Below are 24,865 nucleotides of genomic sequence, written 5' to 3' on the forward strand. Positions count from 1 at the left end.
TCCATGTCCAAAGACAAAGAAGAAGCCACAGCAAGACAGTAGGAGGGGCACAATCATGACAAAATAAAATCCCATACCCACTGGGTGGGTGACCCACAGACTGGAGAACAATAATACCAAAGGAGTTCTCACACTATTATGAAGGTTCTGAACCCCACATCAGGCTTCCCAGCCTGGGGATCTGACAAAGGGACTGGGAATCCTGAGGGAATCTGGCCTGAGGGCCAGCAGGCTGTGATTACAGGACTTCCAGAGGACTAGGGGAGACAGAGACTCCAGGCTTGGATAGCACAAACAAAACTTTGGGTGTACCAAGACCCAGAGGACAGAAGCAGTGACCCCACAGAAGACTGAACCAAAACTATTTGCTAGCATTGGAGGGCATCCTGTGGAGGCATGGGTCAGCAGGGGCTCACCACAGGGATGGGGGCACTGGAAGGTCCCCCTTGGTGTAAACCCTATTGGAGTTCACTATTAACCATACCATAGAGCCTGTAGACCCCAGGGCTGGGTTACCACCTTAGGCCAAACAGCTACCAGAGAGGGAGTGCAACTCCACCCATCATCAGATAATTGGATTAAAGCTTTACCGAGCAAGGCCCTGCCTACCAGAGCCAGACCCAGTTTTTCCCATCGCCAGTCCCTCCCATCAAGAAGCTTACACAAGCCTCTTAACCTCATCCATTAGACAGCAGACAGAAAAAGCACAGTCTCACAGCAGCTAAAACAAAAACCATATTACAGAAAGTTAACCATGATAAAAAAGAAGAAAGTTATGTCCCAGGTGAAGGGACAAGATAAAATCCCAGAAAAACAACTAAATGAAATTGAGATAGACAACCTTCCAGATAAAGAATTCATAATAATGATAGTGAAGATGATCCAGGATCCTGGAAAAGAATGGAGGCAAAGGTTAAGAAGATGCAACAAATGTTCACCAAAGACCTAGGAAAACTAAAGAACAAATAAACAGAGGTGAATAATACACTGGAAGGAATCAATCACAGAATAACTGAGGCAGGAGTACAGATAAATGACCTGGAGGACAGAATGGTGGAAATCACTGCCACAAAATAGAATATAGAAAAAAGAGTGAAAAGAAAAGAAGACTAAGAGACCTCTGGAACAACATTACATGCACCAACATTGGTATTACAGGGGTCCCAGAAGGAGAAGAGAGAGAGAAAGAAAGGACTTAAGAAAATATTTGAAGACATAATTGCTGAAAATTTCCCAAACATAGGAAAGTAAATTGTTAGCCAAGTCCAGGAAGCACAGAGAGTCCCAGGCAGGATAAATCCAAAGGGGAACACACTGAGACACAATGACAAAAATTAAAGACAGAGATATTAAAAGCAACAGGGAAAAATGACAAGTAACCTACAAAGGAACTCCCATCAGGCTATCAGCTGATTTCTCAACAGAAACTCTGCAAACCAGAAAGGAATGGCATGACATTTTAAAGCAATGAAAGGGAAGAACGTACAACCACGAACTCTACCCAGTGAGACTCTCCTTTGATTTGATGGAGAAATCAAAAGCTTTCCAGACAAACAAAAGTTAAGAGAATTCAGCACCACCAAACCAGCTTTACAACCAATGCTGAAGGAACTTCTCTAGGCAGGAAACACAAGAGAGGGAAAGACACACAGAAAATAAACCCAAAACAATTAAGAAAATGGTAACTGGATCATACATACCTTAAATGAAAATGGATTAAATGCACCAACCAAAAGACATAGACTGGCTGGGCGGACACAAACATGCACATGTATGCACTTCCGCTTACCACATCACTCTCCCTGACTCCAAATTGTATGTAATTATTTTACATTGTTAAGTTAATCAAGTTCCCATTATGACTTGCAATTGTAATGATCTTTTATTTTTTGTCTGGCTATTGATTGTGAAAACTGATAAACATCTTTTACTATTGTGATTACATAACTATTACTCACTTAATACCACTGTATCATGATTGGTCAACAGAAAAATAAGAACTCTATGCCACAAAAACTAGTATCTACCATAAACACCTGTAATCAGTTTTTAAAATCCAGAAACATATCAGAATTATCTTGAAAATTTTTGAAAAATACAAATGCTCAAGTATTATTTTTTTTCTCCAGAGTTCCAGATATGTTTCTAATAAGCAGTCGTGTTTAAAAACAACTGGACGATATGAGGATCTTCTACTTTTATCTAGTTTGTTTCACATTTTCTATTTCATATTTAGTGCTCCCATGTCATTTAGTTTGAAGTAAAGTGGCTCAGTCATGTCTAACTCTTTGCGACCCCTTGGACTGTAGCCTACCAGGCTCCTGGTTCATGGGATTTTCCAGGCAAGAGTACTGGAGTGGGTTGCCATTTCCTTCTCCAGAGGATCTTCCTGACCCAGGGATTGAACCCGGGTCCCCCATATTGTAGGCAGATGCTTTATCCTCTGAGCCACAAGGGAAGTCCCTTCATTTAGTTTATGTTCTCCAATTTCTCCATCTCTTCTCTTTTTCTTTTTAATGTTCTTTCTCAAGCCTTTATCAAGTGTAGTAGAAAAGTTGCTTATACATATATATATACACAAATATGTATTATATATATTCTAGAAAACCTATGAATTTTTGCCTAAATAAAAAAATTATGACATTTGATTCCATTGGTTTGACTTAGTATGAATAGAATGCTAGATTTTGAATTAAAAAATAGATATTCAACAAGCAACAAAGGTTTACTGTATAGCATAGGGAACTATAGTCAATATCTTGTAATAACTTATGATGGAAAAAATTTTCAAAAATAACATATGTGCTTTTATGTAACGGAATCACCTTGCTGTGCCCCTGAAACATTGTAAGTCAACTATACTTCAATAAAATATACATATTTAAAACATACACACACCCATTAGAACCAAATAATGCAATTCCCTTTTCAAAAGGTATCGATATTTTTATGACAGAAATCACTAACCACTGCTAACATATGTCCAAAACCATTATATTCCATATGTTCATAACAGTGCTGAACCCTATGTGAAGTACAAAAGCATATGAAAGAGAGCATATCCTTATGGAACTTACCAACCATCTAGGATGAAGACTGATGAGAATTATACAAAAACAACACTATAATAACTACAACTTATACTAACCACAAGCCAGGCACAATGCTAAGTCCCTTATATATTGATTTCTTTATGTATTTTAAAGGATTTAAAGCATATATGTACTTTACACTTTATATATTGCTCTCTCAAAACAGGTTATAAGTTAGGTATTACTTTCCTAACATTTTAAAAGAAGAAACTACAATGCCTAAAGCAGTATAAATAATCTAACAAGATTTGGTTGACTACAGGCCCACACCTTAACCTGTACTACAAGGATCTTCAATGAATCTGTAATCATTCAGATGTTAAACTGATTGACACTGATAAAAGATAAGAATGACAAAGAAGGAAGTTTACATACTGACTGAAAGCCATAGGATAAAGAGTCATAAGGAAGACTAGACTTCAGTTTGGCTTTAAAGGAAGATTAGTAATTAATTAAATAAATATAAAAGGACTAGATATTATAAATATCAAGTTTATGAACCCTGTGGAAAGCTCAGAAGGCAAGAATAGCATGCCATGATCAGGGAGACAAGAGGGAATTCAGAGATCCTGATGTGTTCCAACATGGATATGTATCTGAAGTACATTTTAATTTTACATATTTTCTCATCAGTGTATAAATGTGCTTTAGTCTACATAAAGTTCAACTTAATAATGTCAACTTTATACCAAAGGACCTCAGAAGCCTCTGGAAACAGGATGTGTCTTATAATGTTATTTTTAATATTGTAAGTATTAAGAGGACTTCCTTGGTGACTCAATTGGTAAAGAATCTGCCTGCAATACAGGAGGCTGCCTATAGTGCAGGAGACCCAGGTTTGATCCCTGGGTTGTGAAGATCCCCTGGAAAAGGAAATGGCAACCCACTCCAATATTCTTGCTTGTGAAATCTCATGGACAGAGGAGCCTGGCTGGCTACAGTTCACAGGGTCTCACGAGTTAGACACAACTCAGCAACTAAATCACCACCAGAATATCAAACTTTATTTTATTCCAAAAAGCAAAGCCCCAAGAAAATCTCTTTAAGCTCTCAAATTAATACATAAACCTGGGTTCTACATAAGAGCTAAATCTTGCTAGTACCACTTTTATATATCAACCAGGAGGATAAAAACCAAGCAGTCTAAGTAGGTAAACTCAAAGATTGCATCTCCAGATATAGTAAAAACTCAAAGTCTTCAGATTCTTCGGTTAATAAGGCTTTGGCACCCATTTACTTCAGAAAGATTCATCCTGGAAAAACCACCAGGAGAGGAGAGGAGAGGGAAGAGAAAGGAAACAAAAGGAAAGGAAAGGCAAAGCTAATCTACACCTAGGAGACAAAACACTATAACCATCACCCCCAATCCACATTTAAAAAAATGGTAAAAGAATAGAACGAAGTATTCCCGGGTCGTATCTGGCCCAGGGAAAGAGATCTCTCAAAATGATCTTTAAAATATCATAGAAAGGGACGTAAAATAAAATCTAATGAAAGAGTCCAAGAAAGTAATTATAGTTCATTGGGAATTCTTAATACATAGATAAGGTATGTTTTGTGTTCGTTTAAAGACATAGATGGAAAATGGAATATATTAGGAGAAAACCTAAATAATACATACAGCAAGAAGCAATATGTCAGCATTTGGCATCCAGGAAGCCTAAGGGTTAATATCCTTCTGTATTTTAAAAGTGCAGTAAAACATAATCAATTTTAGTTGCCTCTAATCTGAGGCCAAAACTTTTGGCATACTTCCCTCTTCATAGTGATAAAAGTACCAACAAGTATTTATTGAGTATTTGTCATGGGTCAGATACTGTTGTGAGCACTGCAGAAGATATAGCATTGAAGGTGACACACAAGGTCCTGCCCTTATGGAGCTTACATTCTGTCACAAAAAGAAATGATAAATATGGTTGGACCAGAGAACAAAGCATGACTAATTCTCTGGTACAAAGCATCCTGTCTTATAAGGCAGAAGCTTTCTTGCTGAACGACAGTTTTACAGAGACCTGAATCTTTTCCAGGAGGAGAAACTTATAGTGTGTGTTTATAGGTTTGGGGGACTTTACAGGGAGTAGGGGTGTAGGATAGGGCTTCCCTGGTGGCACCAGTGGTAAAGAATTGGCCTGCCAATGCAGGAGACACAAGAGACATGCGTTCGATCCCTGGGTCAGGAAGATCCCCTGGAGGAGGGCATGACAACCCACTCCTGTATGGCTGCTGAAAAATCCCACCGGCAGAAGAGCCTGGCAGGCTACAGACCATAGGGTCACAAAGTGTTGGACATGCCTAAGTGAGGAAACAAGGATAGGACATGAAAGCAAATCCCACTAAGTCAGAAAAAGCTAATATTCTGACTCTTTAAACCCTGCCCATCCAGTAAGCACAATACCTCTGTGGCTTTGGTACAGAAGAACTTGGTTAATATTACAAATTTCTAGGAAGCTTTGATACATTTGGAAGCCAATGGGAAATAAAGTTTGTCTTTTCTCTGCCACCTCACTTGTTCAGTATGTCTTCTTGCAATCCTCTCTTATTTTCCCTTTTTCTATTTTGAGACTTTTTTGTTTTTTATTCTTCGGAAATCAATGCTTTAACCTACTAGAACTTGTAATATAACACCAAGTATAGTTTCATTTCCAACATTTTATCCCTCTCCTCTTATTCCTAAAACCCCCTTTCCCTCTTTTTTTATTACTCTTTGATCCCTGACTTTCTACTCTACCATCCCTTTTCTAACCACTTCACTCCAATTCCCCTTCCATCTTCTCCAGACAGAAAAAAAAAAATGATCACTAGATACAGGGAAAGACAGAACCAAGTAAAACAAAGAGTTGACAATATGCTATGCATGCAGGTAAGTTCATTTTGTAAGAATTTGACATTTCAAGTTTAAAAAACTGCCTTATGTGAATAAATTTTCTTGGACTAGAATTGCTAGATATAACACTCAAAGACTACAAAAGTAAAGTTTTAGGGGCTTCTCTAGTTGTCCAGTGGTTAACAATCCACCCTGCAATGCAGGTGATGTGGGTTCAATCCCTGGTCAGGGAGCTATTAATAAGATCCCGCAGAGAAACTAAGCTCTCACACCAAACTAGAGAGACTGTGGGCCACAACAAAAGTTTCACATGATGCAATGAAGATCCCATGTGCCGCAACTAAGACCCAATGCAGCCATATAAAATAAAGTTTTACATATTTTCTTAGCTCTGAAGATATTCTTTCAAAAGTCCCTTTGTGTTTTTGTACATATTGAACAATTTGCATGAGAGAGAGGAGGAAAGAACTGCCCCTGTTTTCTGCCTCTCATCAGAAGTCCCTTTTCTTTTTTCTTTTTTTTTTTTTCCATTTATTTTTATTAGTTGGAGGCTAATTACTTTACATCATTACAGTAGTTTTTGTCATACATTGAAATGAATTAGCCATGGATTTACATGTATTCCCCATCCCGGTCCCCCCTCCCACCTCCCTCTCCACCCGATCCCTCTGGGTCTTCCCAGTGCACCAGGCCCGAGGAAGAGAGAAGTCCCTTTTCAAATGTCTCTTTAAGTCCCAGATCTGGCCTCTCGTGAAACTGCCTTCATACCACATACCTAGAATGCCTCACTTTATTATCCCTCCAGTTTGTCTCCCTGCAGGGATATTGGGGACAGCCCAGGTTTGGAGTCAGACTGATTTCTACTGGAAGCTCAGCTTTACTTTACTTCTCCAGTGACCTTAGATAAGTTACTTAACTCTCTAAACAATTTTCTCAACTGTAAAATGGTGAAGCCAATCTCATTACATTGTTATAAGCATTTAATGATCTAATCCATAAATGTCCTAATCACACTATGTGGCATACAGTTGTCATTTAATAAACAGCATATATGATTTATATACACATACACATATGTATACATATATAAACACCCAAGTGCCCATCTTTTCCTCACATACACATGCACTCTACCTGTCTGTTTTCAATGCCATTCTCCCAATAAATAGCATATATGATTTATATACACATACACATATGTATACATATATAAACACCCAAGTGCCCATCTTTTCCTCACATACACATGCACTCTACCTGTCTGTTTTCAATGCCATTCTCCCAGAGCTCTGCCTTTCTGCTCTTGAAGCATTCACAATTTTCCAGATTCACAATTAGCTAATGTAGGAATCTAATCACTGAAAATGTGCTAATGAGAAAGGATAAGAGAAGAGGACAGTGACAACTGCCTGCCAACTCCAATACCCCCCAGTGGTAAAATGTGGCTCTTGGAAACAAAATTGTACTAAAAACTACATAGGCTGGAGCAGTGATTCACAGTATGAATTTTAAGTAGTATCATTTGGGAGCTTACTGGAGTAGTTCTCAGTAACTGTGACTGCTTCTTTTACATGTGTTAATACATAGGCCATCACTAATACAAGAATAAAGAAATAAATGGATATTGTGTCCTTTTCCATATGAATTAAAGTATGTGCAGAGATACTGCATTTGCCCCCAAACACTCTACAAAACAAATGTAACTCCTAGGAAAATAAGACTATGAGAAGGTTAAATACCCATGTAATGTCTGTTGATAAAGCAAACCCTAGAACACAAGTCTCTTTTCAAGTCACTATTTCTAGGCGATACTATGTTGACTTCATAAAGTTTATATAGGACATACTGATTTGAAGTCCCCCTTTCAAAAGATGCAAAATTTATAAATTAGACAATGTCAAGAAAGCCACACCATCTGCCAGACTAACAGGCAAGTCTGGACTCAATGCCTGGCCATGCAAGTCAGCCACTTAGTCATTTTTCTAGACGCTATCCATCATTGAGCACATTCCCAAATTTCATGCAACATAATTTAAACATTTAACTGGTTGTTCTGATTGGAATAAACATTCAGCCCAAGTAAAAGCTTGACAATCCTGACACCTAGTGGCTGTGAAAAACTGGGTGAGATCCAGTTTGGGAAAAAGTAGCTATCTACCATGGCAATATCTTACAAACTACAGAGAATTGAATGATTATTAATACTACAAAACACCAATTCTAAAAGCAACACTACAACATTCCATCCTGGCTCTGATTTGTCTAGTGCTCTATACAAAGAGGCTAAAACACTTGCATTTGTAAAGCATGTTTTCCTTTAACCTTACACATTTGGCAAACTTACTAAGCTTCAGAGATCAAACAAGAAAACTAAAGTTAAACGAAGCAAAAAAAAAAAAAAATTATTTGGCATATTTATGATTCCCTTCTTTAATTTTGTAGGTACATTCACATCCTTTCTTGATCTTGAGGTGGTTTTTCTCCTCACGTATCCCCCTGTCAAATATAAAAGCCATCTATTCAAGTCACATAGAGGTTCCCTTATGTCACTAAAGCATCCTTCGTCAAAGGATAGCTGAACCCTCACAAACCAGCAGGAGCTTTCTTTAAGAAAGGTATAAGGACACACGTGGAAACCCTCAAAGTGCACATCTAAAAGCAAGGACAATGCTGAATGCTGCAAAAAAAAAAAAAAAAAAAAGTATGAACACAGCAGGTCAGCACCACAAAACACAACTTATTTCTGCCTCAGACATTAGAACATAAGTCTCCCCAGACCCACCTAAACCTCTGACAGGCAGAAAGGTGAGAAGACTTAAAAGTGTTCACACCCTCCACCAAGGAGAGCTCTGAGTCCTACCTGCTGACGTTTGAAGGCTAAATAGTCCAGATTTTCAAGCTCCTTCCCAAGCTTCTGGTAGGTTTTCTGGAGATCAGATTTGCTGGAAACATTTTTAAGAGACTCAAACGTCCTCTGAAACTGAAATTGAAAACAAAGTAAATCATTAGGATAGCAGCAGATTTTTCTCAAATTCCTAACCAGCTAACAAAGACAAATGGTCAATAGTGAGCCTCAGTTTCTCCCATTCATAATACAGAGATAACAAACGCCCTTAAATTAAATAATGAGACAAAATTATAAAGAATTAGAAACTATATGCTAAATACAAGCAACACTGCTGCATGGATGAGAAACTTGTTTAGTCATCATTGTAACAAAAGAACATACAGAATTTTTAAAAATTTTAACTTTTCATGGTTTAGGATACAATGCTACCCTTAAAGAAAAAATTACAGTGAATGTATAATTTCCAATAATAATGGGAAAGTATTAATATTAAAAGATCTCTCACATCCAAATCATGGAAACAAATTTATGTAAAAGTACCCACTTGTCTCTATAGAAACACTTATGCAGAATAGGTACCCAACAAACTTTAGCCAGGAAGATCTCTCAGATCTTATATTTTGAGAAGAAAGGAAAATGAATGCTTTGATGATCGAAGCATATGTAGCATGTTCAGCAAACATTTATTCATTTCTGCTCTATAACAGACATGTTATTAAATTGATTCTGCTGAATCAGAATGCCTTCATTCATTTTTAAGTCAGAGACTACATAAACACAAAGGAGACAAATTGCAGTGTATCACAGAATATTGTTCTGCTACTAATAGTTAATTAAGTGAAAAGATCTCACAAGAAATGAATTCTTGGTTTATTTTAGTAAATTAGAACATACTTTAAAAGATTAGTGATTGAAAATGTCAAAGTAATACCATTTGCAAGACATTTGCATTTACTCTCTCTTTGTCATTTATTTCCTATATTCTCAGTGTGTGCCATTAGATAAAGATCTCTAAATAGAGACTTCACCATCTTAAACACACCAGAATTCCACTGTGAATATAATGCTATGAGACAGGCTAATAAAATTTTATAGAATATAATTGTTTCCAGGGAAATGATTTGACCCTTACTATTTCAAACTCTGTGGAATAAGTCACAATATAATGGCATTCTACTGAATTAAATCCTTAATTTCATGAAAGCAACGTATTTATCTCAATCCAGGGTGACAGAGGAAAAAGAAATAGAAAAGAATGCTAAACTTTCACATCAGGACAATAAACTAAATTCAACAAACAATCTTTTAGAGTCTACTATGCACCAGGCACTTTGAATATAAAACATATTTCTAAAATAGCTTACAGACTACCAGGGAAATTAGACATAAAGCTCAAAAATGGGAAAGATACTGACATTTACTGCATGCCTACTCAGTGTCAGTTACTTCATCCTTTTCAATTTAAGCTTCACAAGAACCACAGGAGTTCCTATTTCTCTTCCATTCTAAAAGCAAGTAAACTGAGACTCAGAAAGTTTAAGCTGTTTTATTTTTCAATAATACATAATTCTAATTCATAAAACAATAATTCCTTAATTTTTCTTTCTCTTGGCCTTTTCTTCTAATCTGGCTTTTCTTTCTATATGCCTTTCTCTTAAGAATCACCAAAGCTTTTATTGAGCCAAATGATATCTTTTTCCCAGTTTTACTGAGATATAACTGACATAGAGCACTGTATAAGCTAAGGGGTATGGCATAATGATTTGACTTATATACATCACAAAATGATTATCATAATAAGTTTAGTAAACATCCATCATCTCACAGAGTTACAAAATAAATGAAATGTAAAAAAGTATCATTTCCTTGTGATGAGATCTCTTCAGATTTACTGTCTTAATTTTCATATATAACATATATCATCAAACATATTTATCATGTTGTACATCACATTTCTAGTACTCATTTATCTTATAACTGGAGTTTGTGCCTTTTGACTACCTTTGTCCAATTCCCCCTCCCACCACACCTCACCTCTGGTAATCACAAATCTTATCTCCCTATACATATAAATTTGGGGGTTTTTTTGTTTGTTTGCTTTTGAAGTATAATTGGCCTACAATACTATGTCAGTTCCTAGTATACAATATAGTGATTTGATATGTCTATACATTTCAAAATAGAACTAGGTTTTTACCCTAATATTTACACTCTTTCTACTCTACCATTAACTTTAACACTAGGCAAAGTAGTAAAAAATGTGCGAAAAAGGAGATAAAAGTAATGTGGTGAAATAGAAAAAAACTCACTGATACTGTTGGAGAGACTCAGGCCATATAGAAGACATGAAGGAATTTGAGTTGGGTCTTGAGGGAGTTTTCAGAGCCTTAAATGGGAACTGACTCTACCCATCAGTTTAAACATAGCCAAAGTCTGCTCATTCTCCCCTTCTGTAGCAGAGTAAATAAATTTCTTTTAGCGTAATTTTAATATTAGCTATTTATCATATTGTATGATCATTTCTGTACCTTGCCCATTTCTTGGTTTCTTCTCACTATGTTTAAATGAAACTAATACCAGATCTGAGAGTCTAAACAATTTAGAAATTTTACCTATGAATTAATATAAGCTTTTACCAATCAACCTGTTCAGTTCTAAAGCATTCCTTATCCTCTGCATTTTCTCTTTCCTAAGATACTAGCTTTATTTCTTAACTATCTCTTCTTCACATTGCTCTTTGTGAATTTTATGCAACTCCAAATAGCAACTTTAGGGTAAACACATTTGTAAGGCTTCAAAATAAGAAACATGAAAACCAATACTTCCAGGTAATATGTCCATGACCAAAGAAAAAAGGGAAATCCGGTAATGATACATCCCCACAAGATGTTTTCATTAACAGTGGGAGCTTGCATAACATGGAGCTTTTAGCTTGAACTTTCATTATCAGGACTTATATCCTTCATTTATTGACACTAACTAGTTCCAAGTGCTCAGACTACGATGATTCATTCAGTTAAGCAGCTTTTTTCACTTACAACAACAAATAATTATCAAGGAGAGGTCATATAAAATCTATAATGTAACTTGAAGTTAGATCTCTATTAAACATATCCCATTCCCATCTGCTCACATATACACTTAAACATACTAGAGAGTAAAGTAGTAATTCTGCCTTAGAGGTGAAGCTGAAGAACAAGAGATAAAAATAAGACAAAAGCTAAGGTTCAGATTTTACTTTTAAGAAATTTGAGGTTACCTTGATTTGAAAATTTTTTATTCCAATAGGCCACTGTGCTTGATCACTGAAACAGACCTCTTGAGATATTCTACATTAGTTTAGTACACTGTAATTTCATTATATTTACTGCTTCTCAATAAAGATCTCTCAATTGAAGTTGAGAAAGGAAGCATGATTAATTTAAGAGATTTTAATATTTCTGGATTTTTCCTGTTCAAAGTTTTGAGTGAAAACTTTGAAGAATCCCCAAATAATTTGTTGAACACCAAGTTTGTCCTATGTTAATATTTTTAACTCATTGCAAACTAAATTCAAACTTTAAAAAAAATCCCAATGAATAAATTTGATCCAAAACAAACTAAACTTTAGGTATGTTATAAAACTGTCAAAACTGAACATTAAAATAGCCTCTTGTGCTGAGACAGAAATTCAAATTCTGTCCAATCTGACTGCCGCTGCTGCTGCTAAGTCGCTTCAGTCGTGTCTGACTCTCTGCGACCCCATAGACGGCAGCCCACCAGGCTCCCCCATCCCTGGGATTCTCTAGGCAAGAACACTGGAGTGGGTTGCCATTTCCTTCTCCAATGCATGAAAGTGAAAAGTGAAAGTGAAGTTGCTCAGTCGTGGACCCCATGGACTGCAGCCTACCAGGCTCCCCCATCCATGGGACTTTCCAGGCAAGAGTACTGGAGTGGGGTGCCATTGCCTTCTCCGTCTAATCTGACTACTTTAACCAAATTTCACACGACAGACAATAAGAAGATGAAAACAGCATCTCTAAAACCAAAAAGTATTGCACACCACAAAAGTAAGCATTGTAAACACATACCCAGAGTGTTTTCTTATCAAATTCCTCTTTGGTCACAAATTATAATAATAAGAATCCACAAAATAAAACAACAGAGGCCATGATTGCTCCTATCCCATTAAAATAACTGAAAATCTGTTTTGCAGAAAAGAGAAGCATGAGTGCAGCAGAAAAGAAAATATCTAGTTCGACTCAGCATTCCCTCTTCCCAAATACATTTTCCTCCTTTTCCTGACAACATATTTTTAAATAAATCTAAGCCAATGTTCTATACAAACTACCCATTCAACGAGTTCATGAAAATTATGTAGATTCATGGAGTAATTTGAGAAAGAGGACAAGAAGAAACCAGCTGAAACAGCAGGAAAAAATGCATCCAGGGCAAGTAAAGCTTCCCTGGACCTCACTGCCAATGTCCTGGCTTCCTCTTGTAGTCAGATCAATAGAATCAAATAATTCCACAGCTCCAGCAGCCTACTAATTCCTATAATGAAAAAATATTAAGTAGCACTGCTCCAAAAGAACAGCCAGCTCATCAGTTGTCATTTTCCCTTATTTAAGGTTTTGTGCATTTGTATGATGTTAAGTGTTACTTGTAACATAAAAAGGAATTCCATACTCACAGCATTATGTATACAAAAGAGTATCCAATAAGTACCTGACTGAAAGCAATGAATCACTAAGTATGATCTTAGTGTCCCTAAAATGTCACTGTGAAATAGTACCAAAAGATTCTGGAAACTAAAGCAGAAGGAAGGAATGTTCAAAGAATAAATATTAATGCTCTATAAATATTAATGTTTAGAGCAAAAATGTTTTGAGCATAAGAAAGGCTAATCCACTCTATTTCAATGTGGCAACAACAGAGCAAGCAAAGTGAAGTATTATTAAGAAAAAAAAGTATTTCATTTTCTGAACTTAATCCATTGACTCTCATATTTTCCAAATGAATTTACAGGATAATATGACTCATGAAAGGAAAGCTTACAGCTAAAGCTGAAAATTAAAGGACACATATATCTCAAATGATGTTTTAATGTAAGGAATGATAACCAAAACTAAATTAAGAACATAGAACAAAAAAATTGAGCTTGAAATCTAAATTAGAAATAATCCTGTAGTGTTGACAACACATTGCTCTTGAAGTCTGGGTTCGAGTCCTTGCTGTGCCATTTAATAATTTCATACCTTGGGACAAGTCACTATTACTTCAATTCTTGATTGTGTTATCTGTAAAATGGGAGAGATTGTCCCTACCTGCTTACTTTATAAAATTGTTGTGAAATCAGTTGAGGAAAAATAAGACATTCATTCAACAAATATTTAATATTGGCCTGGCAACATGCAAGTCATGCATGAAATGGAGGGGAAAAAATAGCTCTTGCTCTAAAAAAAAGCATATAATTCAGCTTTACTGATTACTGATTTATAAATTTTAAAGTTCCATAAAAGTATGAAATCACTGTCATTAAACTCATGACCATTCAGTAGTGAATGAGGATTGAACAAAAGAGTAATCCAGTAATTCCTTATTGAGAATCTCTCAGCAAGGGATTTTTGAAGTAAATAGAAAAGATACATTATTTAGATTTTTCTTCAATATTGCTACAAAACTTTATTTAATTAATTTTAATATGGCAGAACACTTAACATAAGATATATGCCCCCCCAAAAATTAAGTATACAATATATTGTTGCTGTCTACAGGTACAACGTTCTGAGATTTCTAGTTTATTCACTTTGCTTAACTGAAACTTTATGCACACTAATTCCCCATTCTCTCTCCCCCTTACTCTCTGTAAATCACCATTCCACTCTTTGATTCTATGATTTTTACTATTTTAGATATCTCATATAAGTGCAATCATGCAGCATTTATCTCTCTGTGACTGGTTTAGGTTATTTGGCATAATGTCTTCATCTATGTTGTTACATATTATAGAATTTCCTTCCTTCCTTTTTAATACTGAACAGTATTTCACCATGCATATATACTACATTTTCTTTATCCATTTATTTGTAAACACATAAAGATTGTTCCCACATCTTTAGTGAATGGTGTTGCAATGAACATGGGAGTGCTAATATCTCTTCGGGATCCTGATCTCAATTCTTTTGAATAAATACTTAGAAGATGAATTGCTGGAGCAAATGATTTTTGTATTTTTAATTTTTTTAGAAACCTCCGTACTGTTTTCCATAATGTGGAAAATACTACAGTATTAGTGCTTCCCTGATAGCTCAGTTGGTAAAGAATCCACCTCCAACGCAGGAAACCCGCTTCAACTCCTGGGTCGAGAAGATCCACTGGAGAAGGGATAGGCTACCCACTCCAGTATTCTGGCCTGAAGAATTCCATGGACTATATAGTCCATGGGGTTGCAAAGAGTCTGATATAACTGAATGACTTTCACTTCACTTAACGTCACCATATTTTGCGTTTCCACTGATGGGGTACAAGAGTTCCAATTCCTCCACATCCTTACTAATGCTTGTCTTTTTTAATATTATTAACAGTAATTCTGACAGGTATGAGGTGATATCTCATTGTGGCTTTGATTTGCATTTCTCTGATGATCACTGTCACTAGGCATTTTTTCATGTATTTGTTGGGTGTTTACATGCCCTCTTTGGAGAAATATAAACACACATTCAAGTTCTTGGCCCATTTCTTTTTTATAATTTTATTTATTTATTGACTGTGCTGGGTCTTTGTTGCTGTGCGGGCTTCTCTCCAGTTGTGGCAAAGAGGGGCCACTCTCAGGTCTCAGTGCACAGGCTTCTCCCGCGGGGCTTCTAGCACAAGCTGTGGTGCAGCATGGACTCTGACGTATGCAGGCTTCAGTGGTTGCAGCTCCTGGGTTCCGGACCTCGGGTTCAATAATTGTGGTGCACAGCCTTAGTTGCTCTGTAGTTAGCCCATTTCTTAATTGAGTTGTTCGTTTCTGAGCTGCAAAATCTCCTTATATATTTTGGATATTGACCCTTTATCAGATATATGATTTGCAAATACTTTCTCCTATTCCATAGGTTGCCTTTTCTGTGTTGATTGTGTCCTTTCAATGCAGAAGCTTTTTAAAAAGTTTGATGTAGCTCCACTTGATTATTTTTGGTTTTGTTACCTGTGCTTCTAATGTCATATCCATAAAATCATTGCCAAGACCAGAGTCATGAAGATTTTCCCTGATGTTTTCTTCTAGAAATTTTATTTTTAAGTCTTACAATTAAGTCCTTAATCCATCTTTTGTTAATTTTTGTGTGTAGTATAAAATAAGGGTCTAATTCCATTCGTTTGTATCTGAATATCCAGTTTCTCACACCATGTGTTGAAGAGATTATCATTTCCCAGTTGTATATTCTTGGCACCTTTATTGAGAATTAGTTGATTATACATGTGTGAATTTATTTCTGGGCTCCCATTCTATTCCATTGGTCTATAGGTCTGTCTTTATGTCAGTACCATGCTGTTTCAATTACTGTAGCTTTGTGATATTTTTTAAATAGAGTAATGTGATACATCCAGCTTTGTTCGTCTTCCTCGGAATTGATTTGGCTATTTGGGGTTTTCATGTGGTTCCATATGAATTGTAGAGTTGTTTTAAAATTTCTGTTTTAAAAATGCCATTGGGACTTTAATAGGAATTGCTTTCAATCTGTAGATTACTTTGGATATGGAGTGTTTAACAATACTAATTCTATCAATCCATGTACACAGGATGTCTTTCTATTTCTGTCTTCTGTAATTTCTTTCATCAAAGTTTCATAGTTTTGTCAGTAGTACAAGTCTTTCACCTCCTTCATTACACTTATTCCTAGGTATATTATTCTTTTTAGTGGTATTGTAGAAGGACATTGTTTTTCTAATATCCTTTGCAGATAGTTCATCATAAGTGTACAGAAATGCAATTGAAGTTGCTGTGATTATGATTTTCAATACAATGTTTAATAAAACTGGTGAGAGTTCACATCGTTCTCTTTTTCCTGATCCTAGATGAAAAGCTCTCAGTTTATCAACATTAAGTACGGTTTAACCTATGAGATTGTCATATATGGACATTATTATGTTGAGGGAATTTTCTATCCCTAGTTTCTGGAGAGTTTTCTTCATAAAATGATGTAAAATCTTTTCCTGAATCTATTGAAATGATAACATTATCAGTTCACTTCAGTCGCTCAGTCATGTCCAACTTTTTGCGACCCCATGGACCACAGCAAGCCAGGATTCCCTGTCCATCACCAACTCCCAGAGCTTACTTAAACTCATGTCCATCAAGTCAGTGATGCCACCCAACCATCTCATCTTCTGTCCTCCCTTTCTCCTCCTGCATTCAATCTTTCCCAGCATCAGGTTCTTTTCCAATGAGTCAGTTCTTCACATCAGGTGGCCAAAGTATTGGAGTTTCAGCTTCAGCATCAGTCCTTCCAATGAATATTCAGGACTGATTTCCTTTAGGATGAACTGGCTGGATCTCCTTGCAGTCCAAGGGACTCTCAAGAGTCTTCTCCAACACCACAGTTCAAAAGCATCAATTCTTTGGCACTCACCTTTCTTTATGGTCCAACTTTCACATCCATACATGACTACTGGAAAAACCATAGCTTTGACTACATGGACCTTTGTTGGTAAAGTCATGTCTCTACTTTTTAATAAGCTGTCTAGGTTGGTCATAGTTTTCCTTCCAAGGAGCAAGCGTCTTTTAATTTCATGGCTGCGGTCACCATCTGCAGTGATTTTGGAGCTCAAAAAAATAAAGTCTCTCACTGTTTCCATTGTTTTCCCATCTATTTGCCATGAAGTGATAAGACCAGATGCCATGATCTTAGTTTTCTGCATGTTAAGTTTTAAGCCAACTTTTTCACTCTACATCTTTCACTTTCATCTAGATGTTCTTTAGTTCTTCACTTTCTGCCATAAGGGTGGTGTCATCTGCATATCTGAGGTTATTGATATTTCTCTTGGCAATCTTGATTCCAGTTTGTGCTTCATCCAATCCAGCATTTCACAGGATGTACTCTGCATGTAAGTTAAATAAGCAAGGTAACAATATACAGCATTGATATACTCCTTTTCCTATTTGGAACCAGTCTGTTGTTCCATGTTCAGTTCTAACTGTTGCTTCTTGACCTGCATACAGGTTTCTCAGGAGGCAGGTCAGGTGATCTGGAATTCCCATCTCTTTCAGAATTTTCCACAGCTTGTTGTGATCCACACAGTCAATGGCTTTGGCATTTATTCTGTTCATGTGCTGGTTTTACATTAATTGATTTTCATATGCTAAACTATTCTTATAAACCACATAAAACCACTTGATCATAGTGCATCATCCTTTAATTAAACTATTGAATTCAGTGTGTCTGTATTTTTGAATATTTTTGCATCTATACTCATTAGGGATATTGGCCTATAATTTCTTTTCTTATGGTATTCTTATCTGGCTTCATAAGTGAATTTGAGATTATTTCCTCTACTTCGGCAGTTTGGAAGAGATTGAGAAGGATTGACATTAATTCTTCTTTAAATATTAAGTAGAATTCACTAGTGAAGCCATCTCATCCTGAGTTTTTCTTTTTTAGGAGGTTTTGATTATTGATTCAATCTTTATTCTTGTCATAGGTCTGTTTAGGCTTTCTGTTCCTTCATGATTTAGTCTTGGTGGTAAGTTGTATGTTTCTAGGAATTTATACATTTCTTTCAGGTATTGTTTGTAGGTATGTAATTATTCATGGTAGTCTTTTATTATCATTCTTTATTCCTGTGGCCTTAGTTGTAATATATTCTTTCTTACTTATAATTTTATTTATTTGAAACTTCTCTCTTCTATTTAGTCAGTCTAGCTAGTTTGTCAATTTTGCTTATCTTTCTAAAAAAAAATCAACAGTTAGTTTGATTGGTTTCTTCTCTTGTTTTCTCTTGTTTTCCTATTTTCTATTTCATTTATTTCTGCTATAATGTTTGTAATTTCCTTCCATCTTCATTCTTGTAACTTCAGGCTTAGTTCTTCTTTTTTAGCTCTTTTAGGTATAAAGGTAAGTTCTTTACTTGAGAACTTCCTTCTTTTTTAATGTAGGGATTTATCTAACTTCCCTCTTAGTGCTACTTTTGCTATATCCTGTAAGTTTTGGCATGTTTTCATTTTCATTTGTTTCAAGGAATTGTCTAATTCCCTTTATTTCAACTTTGACCTAATGGCTCAAAAATATGTCATATAATTTCACATATCTGTAAATTTTCCAGTTTTCCTTCTGTTGTCAATTTCTAGTTTCATTTCATTATGGTCAGAAAAGACCCTTGGTATTTATTATTGCCATTTAATCAGTTGCTTTTGTCAGTCTCTTAGTTCTTCTTTCTGTCTTATTCTTTTTTTTTTTTTTTTTTTGTCTTTTCCTCCCTTGCTGTCTTCTTTTATGTTTTATTGGGGGTTTTTTGCATTGATGTGCTTTGATTTCTTTTTTTTTTTTCTCTTTTGTGTAACTTCTTTAGTATTTTTTGTGGGTACCCTGGAGTCTACCTAAAATAATCTTGTAACAATCTGTTTGAGTTGGTAACAACTTAAGTTCAATTAAAAACTCTACACTTTTACTCCTCACACACACACACACACACACACACACACTTTATGTTATTGTTATCACAGTTTGTTTATTTATATTGTATATTTTTACCATGTTTTTAGTCAAGCTATTTTAAATATTCTTGTCTTTTAACTTTTATGCTAGAATTAAAAGTGATTTACCTACCACCATTACAGTAATATAGTATTTTGCATTTATTTCTATAATTACCATTATCATAATTTCATACTTTCTTATGCTGTAGTATTACTGTTTCAAATCTTTTCAACTTGAAGTATACCTTTTAGCTATTCTTGTAAGCCACGTCTAGTGGTGATGGACTCCCCAGCTTTTGCTTAGGAAAATTTTTTAGGGAAAAAACCCACTGTCTTCCTAAGCTTTGAGTAGTGCCGTGTTTACTGTGATGTTCTCGAGCTGCACGGGCCGCAGCACCAACAGGCCCGCTGAGCAGCACCACCAACCAGGACTGCACAAGGGAGCTGAGGCCAGATGGCAGCTGGCACAACTCTGCTTGGCTCACAGTGACACAGCTCAGCCACCCAGGCCTCCTAGGCCAATGCTGACTGTCACACACTTTCCACTCCCCCTGGGTATTATCCCAATGCCCTGGGAAATTCTTTATCTCTCCATTTTTTGAAGATAAGTTTTGCTGGGTAGAGTGTTCTTGGATGTGGTTTGTTTTTTTTTTTTTCAACACTCCTTCTGGCCTGCAAGTTTCTGCTGAAAAATCCACTGATAGCCTTATAGGGGTTCCCTTGTATGTGACAAGTCACTTTTCTCTTGTTTATTGTTTTCACTTTGACTTTGGGCAATTTGCTTACAATAATCCATCCCCCCTTATTTGCAGGGATACATTCTAAGACTCACAAGGGATACCTGAAACTATGGATAGTACCAAACCACATATATAATATTTTTTTCTTATACTGACAGATATGTAACATAAAAAGTATGGATATACGGGACAAAGAGATGTCCTGTCCTAGACAGAATAGAGCAGGATGGCATGAGATTTCATCACACTACACAGAACAGCATGCAGTTTAAAATTTACAAATTGTTTATTTCTGAAATTTATCGTTTAATATTTTGGGGCCATATTTGACCATGGATAACTGAAACCAAAAAAGCAAAACTACCCATAAGGGATACTACTGTATAATGTGTCTCAGTATAGATTTATTTGGGTTCATCTTTTCAGTATCATTGAAGATTTTTAGAGCTGGATGTCCATTTCTTTCCTCTGATTTGGCGGGTTTCCAGCCATTATTTCTTTGAATAAGCTTCCAGGTTCTTTTTCTATTTCTTTTTTCGCCTTTGAGGACTTCCATAATGCATACATTGTTCTGTTTAATGGTATTTCATAAATCCTTTATCTATCTTCATGCTTTGTTAAAATTCTCTCTCTGTTCATGCATTTTCCTCCTGGTCTCAGTGAGCATCTTTATGATTGTCATTTTGAATTCTCTGTCAGTATCACATATTGACAGAATTCTCTGTCAAAATCATATGACTCTGTTTCATTAGGGTCAATTTCTAGACATTTATCTTATTCCTTTGTTTGGAACATCTCTGCCTGATTCTTCATTTTCCTTAGCTCTCGTTGTTGGTATCTACATATCTAACAAAGCAGGCACCTTTCTGCATCTTTGTGAACTGGCTTTGTGCAAGAGAAAACTTCCCACCAATCAGTGGGGCTTCCACCAATGCCCCTTCCTAAGGAGAAACAGACAACTGCAGTTTTGGTCTACTTACTCTATACTGAGCCAGAGAGGGCAGGAGGCTGCGGTGTATACCAACCTGAGCCACTCCCTTCATTTTCCCCCACCAGGTAGGTAAACTGTGATGGATCCTCCGGAGCTCCAAGACGGGCAAGACAGAGCCAATTTTGGGGGGATACCCCTCAGAAAAGCTGGAGTACTGAACTGTGAACCAATCCCCAGGGGTAGAGACTCCAGTGAGAAGATGTCTCAAATATCCCTACTGAGGCCAGACTGAACACAAACCTATTGATTCATCATTCAGTGAGCTTTCCACTAAACCACAAGGTCTCAAAGATTTGAGACCAAAGGTTAAAGTTCACTGTATAAACCTTCCCCAGGTGATCTCATACAAACCTATTGCTTATCCCTAATACTTACTTCTTAAGGCTTTCCAATCTACCTCTTGTTTATTTGTTCCAGATAAATATTTCAATATCTAGTATATCTCATGTGCATATGCCTAGTCACTTCAGTCAGTCTGACTCTTTGCAATCCTAAGGACTGTAGCCCACCGGGATCCTCTGTCCATGGGATTCTCCAGGCAAGAATGCTGGAGTGGGTTGTCATGCCCTCCTCCAGGGGATCTTCCCAGCACAGGGATTGAACCCACATCTCCTGTATCTTCTGCATTGCAGGTAGATTCTTTACCACTGAGCCACCAGAGAAGCCTAGGATCTCTCATATGGATCTCAAATCCAACATGTATAAAATCCATAGACTGCTTCTCCTCTTTGTAAGCCAATATCCTCAATGCCCAATCAGATGCCTGAAAGGTTGCTTAATCTTTCCCTTTCCCTCTAAATAGATTCCAATCACTTTCCAAATTGCAGGCTGTTCTTCCTTCATTTTTATCATTAATTCCCACCCCACATAATCATTTCACAATCAGAAAACTGTATCAGTCTCATCACTGACCTCTCTGCCTCCACTGTGCCCCCTGGCTCACTGCTACCAGAATAATAGTCCTAAATTTCAAATCTGTCTATATCACTTCCATGCTTAAAATCTTCAATAGTTCTCCCTTCATTTTCAGAGTAACATTCAAACTTTTTAACTTAGCATATGGGCCTTTCACAAGTAGGTCAATGTCTGATTCTGCAGTTCAACTCTTGTTCCTCCCAAACAATATGCCTTCATCTGAACCATTCAGAACTACTACTGGTCTTTGAGCACATACTGTTCCCTCCAGCTAAAATGCTCTCAGCCCCCACCACTTTCTTTGTCTAGTTAAATCATTCTTCAAACTTGCCTCTGCATTATTATCAAAACACTTCCTTGATACAATTGCCATCATGCCTCCACAACACCTTATACCAACTTTGATCATATTAACTTATATTGGGACTTCCCTAGTGGCCCAGTGGCTAAGGCTCCTTGCTCCCAATGCAGGGGGCCTGGGTTCAACCATTGGTCAGGGAACTAGATCTCACATGCTGCAACTAAGAGTTCACATGCCACAACGAAGACTGAAGATCCCACACGCCAAAACTAAGACCCGGTGCAGCCAAATAAATAAATATCTTAGTAACATTATAAATTTATGTCTTTAGTCTGTATATTCCAGGAGAACAGGACCATGGTAGTATATTTTCTAAATTTGACTCTATAGCACATATTATGGTGACTGGCACTCAGTAAGCACACAAAAAAATAACCATCTGCTGAATGGACTGATTAATTAATGAAACTCAGGCTACCTGAAATGACACAGGTCCTTTTTAATGTTAAACATTTCTTTAACATGGCTTAAATTTTCTTTGTCCCTAGCATTTTTAGTATAAAATTTAATACAAATATAGCAATTCATGTCCTATTTGTCTGTATTTCTTTTTTCTCTTAATTCATCTTATACCAGTCTTGTGACTGGCTTTTTTCTTTAAACCTTGAAATGTCCCTATTATTTTGCCTAGAATCTTCTGCAGAATATACTTGGTTTCTAATAACATTTAATTGTACAGCAATTTCTCTTGTTATAGACCACTGACATTCTTAATAATAAGATTTAGGAAACCTTTTACTGGTACATATCTGCATTTTAACAATAGAGGGTGGCATCAAAAATTCGGAGTGTTATTATTATTATAATATGTGACTTTATATCAACATTATGAATATTCTTCATATTCACAATTACTGGTCTGTATAAAATGCTTTATAGCAATGTTTGTAAATATTAAATATGTATTTGATATGTTATTAAATAGAGTTTCCATTTCTTATAATAACACCTATATTTAATCCAAAGGGACAAATTCCCATTTTAAGAAAAATAAAACTGGCTATGGTATGATAAATGGAAAAAGCCAGAAAAGTTATTTCAACTCAGGAGTCAAATTTATTTCCCTTCATTTTTAGGAATAAGGATAATATTGCACCTCAAGAGATGAAAAACGGAAGTAAGATACCACAGTGGGAAAAGGTAGGACAGGGAAAGGAAGGCAGGTAAAAGAAAATTTGTGCCAGTTCTTACCACGTATTTTATATACTATATCATTTAATCTTCACAAGGCCCTTAAATTATTCAGGCTTTATCATACCAACATCTCAGAAGAAGAAATTAAGGCTCACAGATTTTTAACTTTCCCAAATCACCCAGCTAATCAACAATATAACCAGGATTCAAGCAAGGTCTCTCTCTCTGCTGCCAAACGCCATAGTTTCTCTCCATATTGTTCTGACTCCCAAAGGAAACAAGAGCTATGCAAGCCAACATTCTCTCAAAGAAAACTGACCCTTATAAAATTCATATGCCAATAAAGTAGGATGTGGAATCTTGAGATGTATAAATAGTATAAAAATATTCAAAAACCTTGAAACATTCCAGAGAGAAATTTTTAAACTTAAACTCACATAAAAATTATGAGCAATGGTGGTAATAAAGCCAAACTGCCTTTTCAAGTTTCTATAATTAATTATATACTGAAACAGCATCACTTTTTTCTCTGTCCTCTCTTACTTTTTATTTGGACCTATTCCACCCCACCCCACTCCTTGGAAGAAAACACATACTTCCCTAAGGAACTAGATATATTTAAAACTGCAAAGTCAAGAATCCCTGATATATTTAATTATATATTAACTCTGTGTTGGTTGGAAGTACTTATCCCATGGAGAGTTACTCGGTGAACCATCTTTGCACAAGTTGGTGGTCTCAGTCTATGTCTTTATAAATGTTTGATCATAATTACATCACTGGGACAGTCTCAGTGGAAAGAGGATAATTTAATAAAGATAAGGAATCAGGAAATATAGAGGTACATGCTATCAATCAAAAATAGAGTAATATTTCATTTACTTGACTTCTAAAAGGAAATAGGGATCCCCAATAGGGACGAAAATTCTGTTATTTAGAAAAATTATAAGAAGGAAGAAAAGAGTAAGGCCACTTAAGAAAACATTGTGACAGCAAAGGAATTCTTTGATACTGTGCAATAATAAAGAATAAACTCAAAAAAAATGCAGCAGGGATTTTTGTGGGCATTATGGGGTGGGGAGCCAAAATGACCAGAAACTTGCATAAAATAGCAAGATAAGACTGGAAGAGAAGCAGGTATTTGTCCATCATATCCAAAACTAGGAAAAGAAATAAAAAGGTAGTCCACTGCTTTTGAAAGAAGAATATGTGCCCAGAAGAACTCTATATCTTCATAGCTGATGCCCTCCCCAGAAAGAACATTTATAATATATTATTTTATATTAGGATGTTTAGTGTGTGA

General features: G+C 36.2%; 1 protein-coding gene across 2 annotated transcripts in view; it reads right to left on the minus strand.

Moving 5' to 3' along the window:
• Positions 1-24,865, minus strand: part of CTNNA3 (catenin alpha 3) — a 1,809,955-nt gene that overhangs the window by 1,624,467 nt on the left and 160,623 nt on the right. For both annotated transcript variants that reach the window (XM_070470726.1, XM_070470725.1), the window contains exon 5: positions 8,777-8,896. In XM_070470726.1, the coding sequence (XP_070326827.1) occupies positions 8,777-8,896 (120 nt within the window). The remainder of the gene's footprint in view (positions 1-8,776; positions 8,897-24,865) is intronic.

This window comes from Odocoileus virginianus, chromosome 7 (genome assembly GCF_023699985.2).
Source record: "Odocoileus virginianus isolate 20LAN1187 ecotype Illinois chromosome 7, Ovbor_1.2, whole genome shotgun sequence".
In the NCBI taxonomy this organism is placed as follows: domain Eukaryota; kingdom Metazoa; phylum Chordata; class Mammalia; order Artiodactyla; family Cervidae; genus Odocoileus; species Odocoileus virginianus.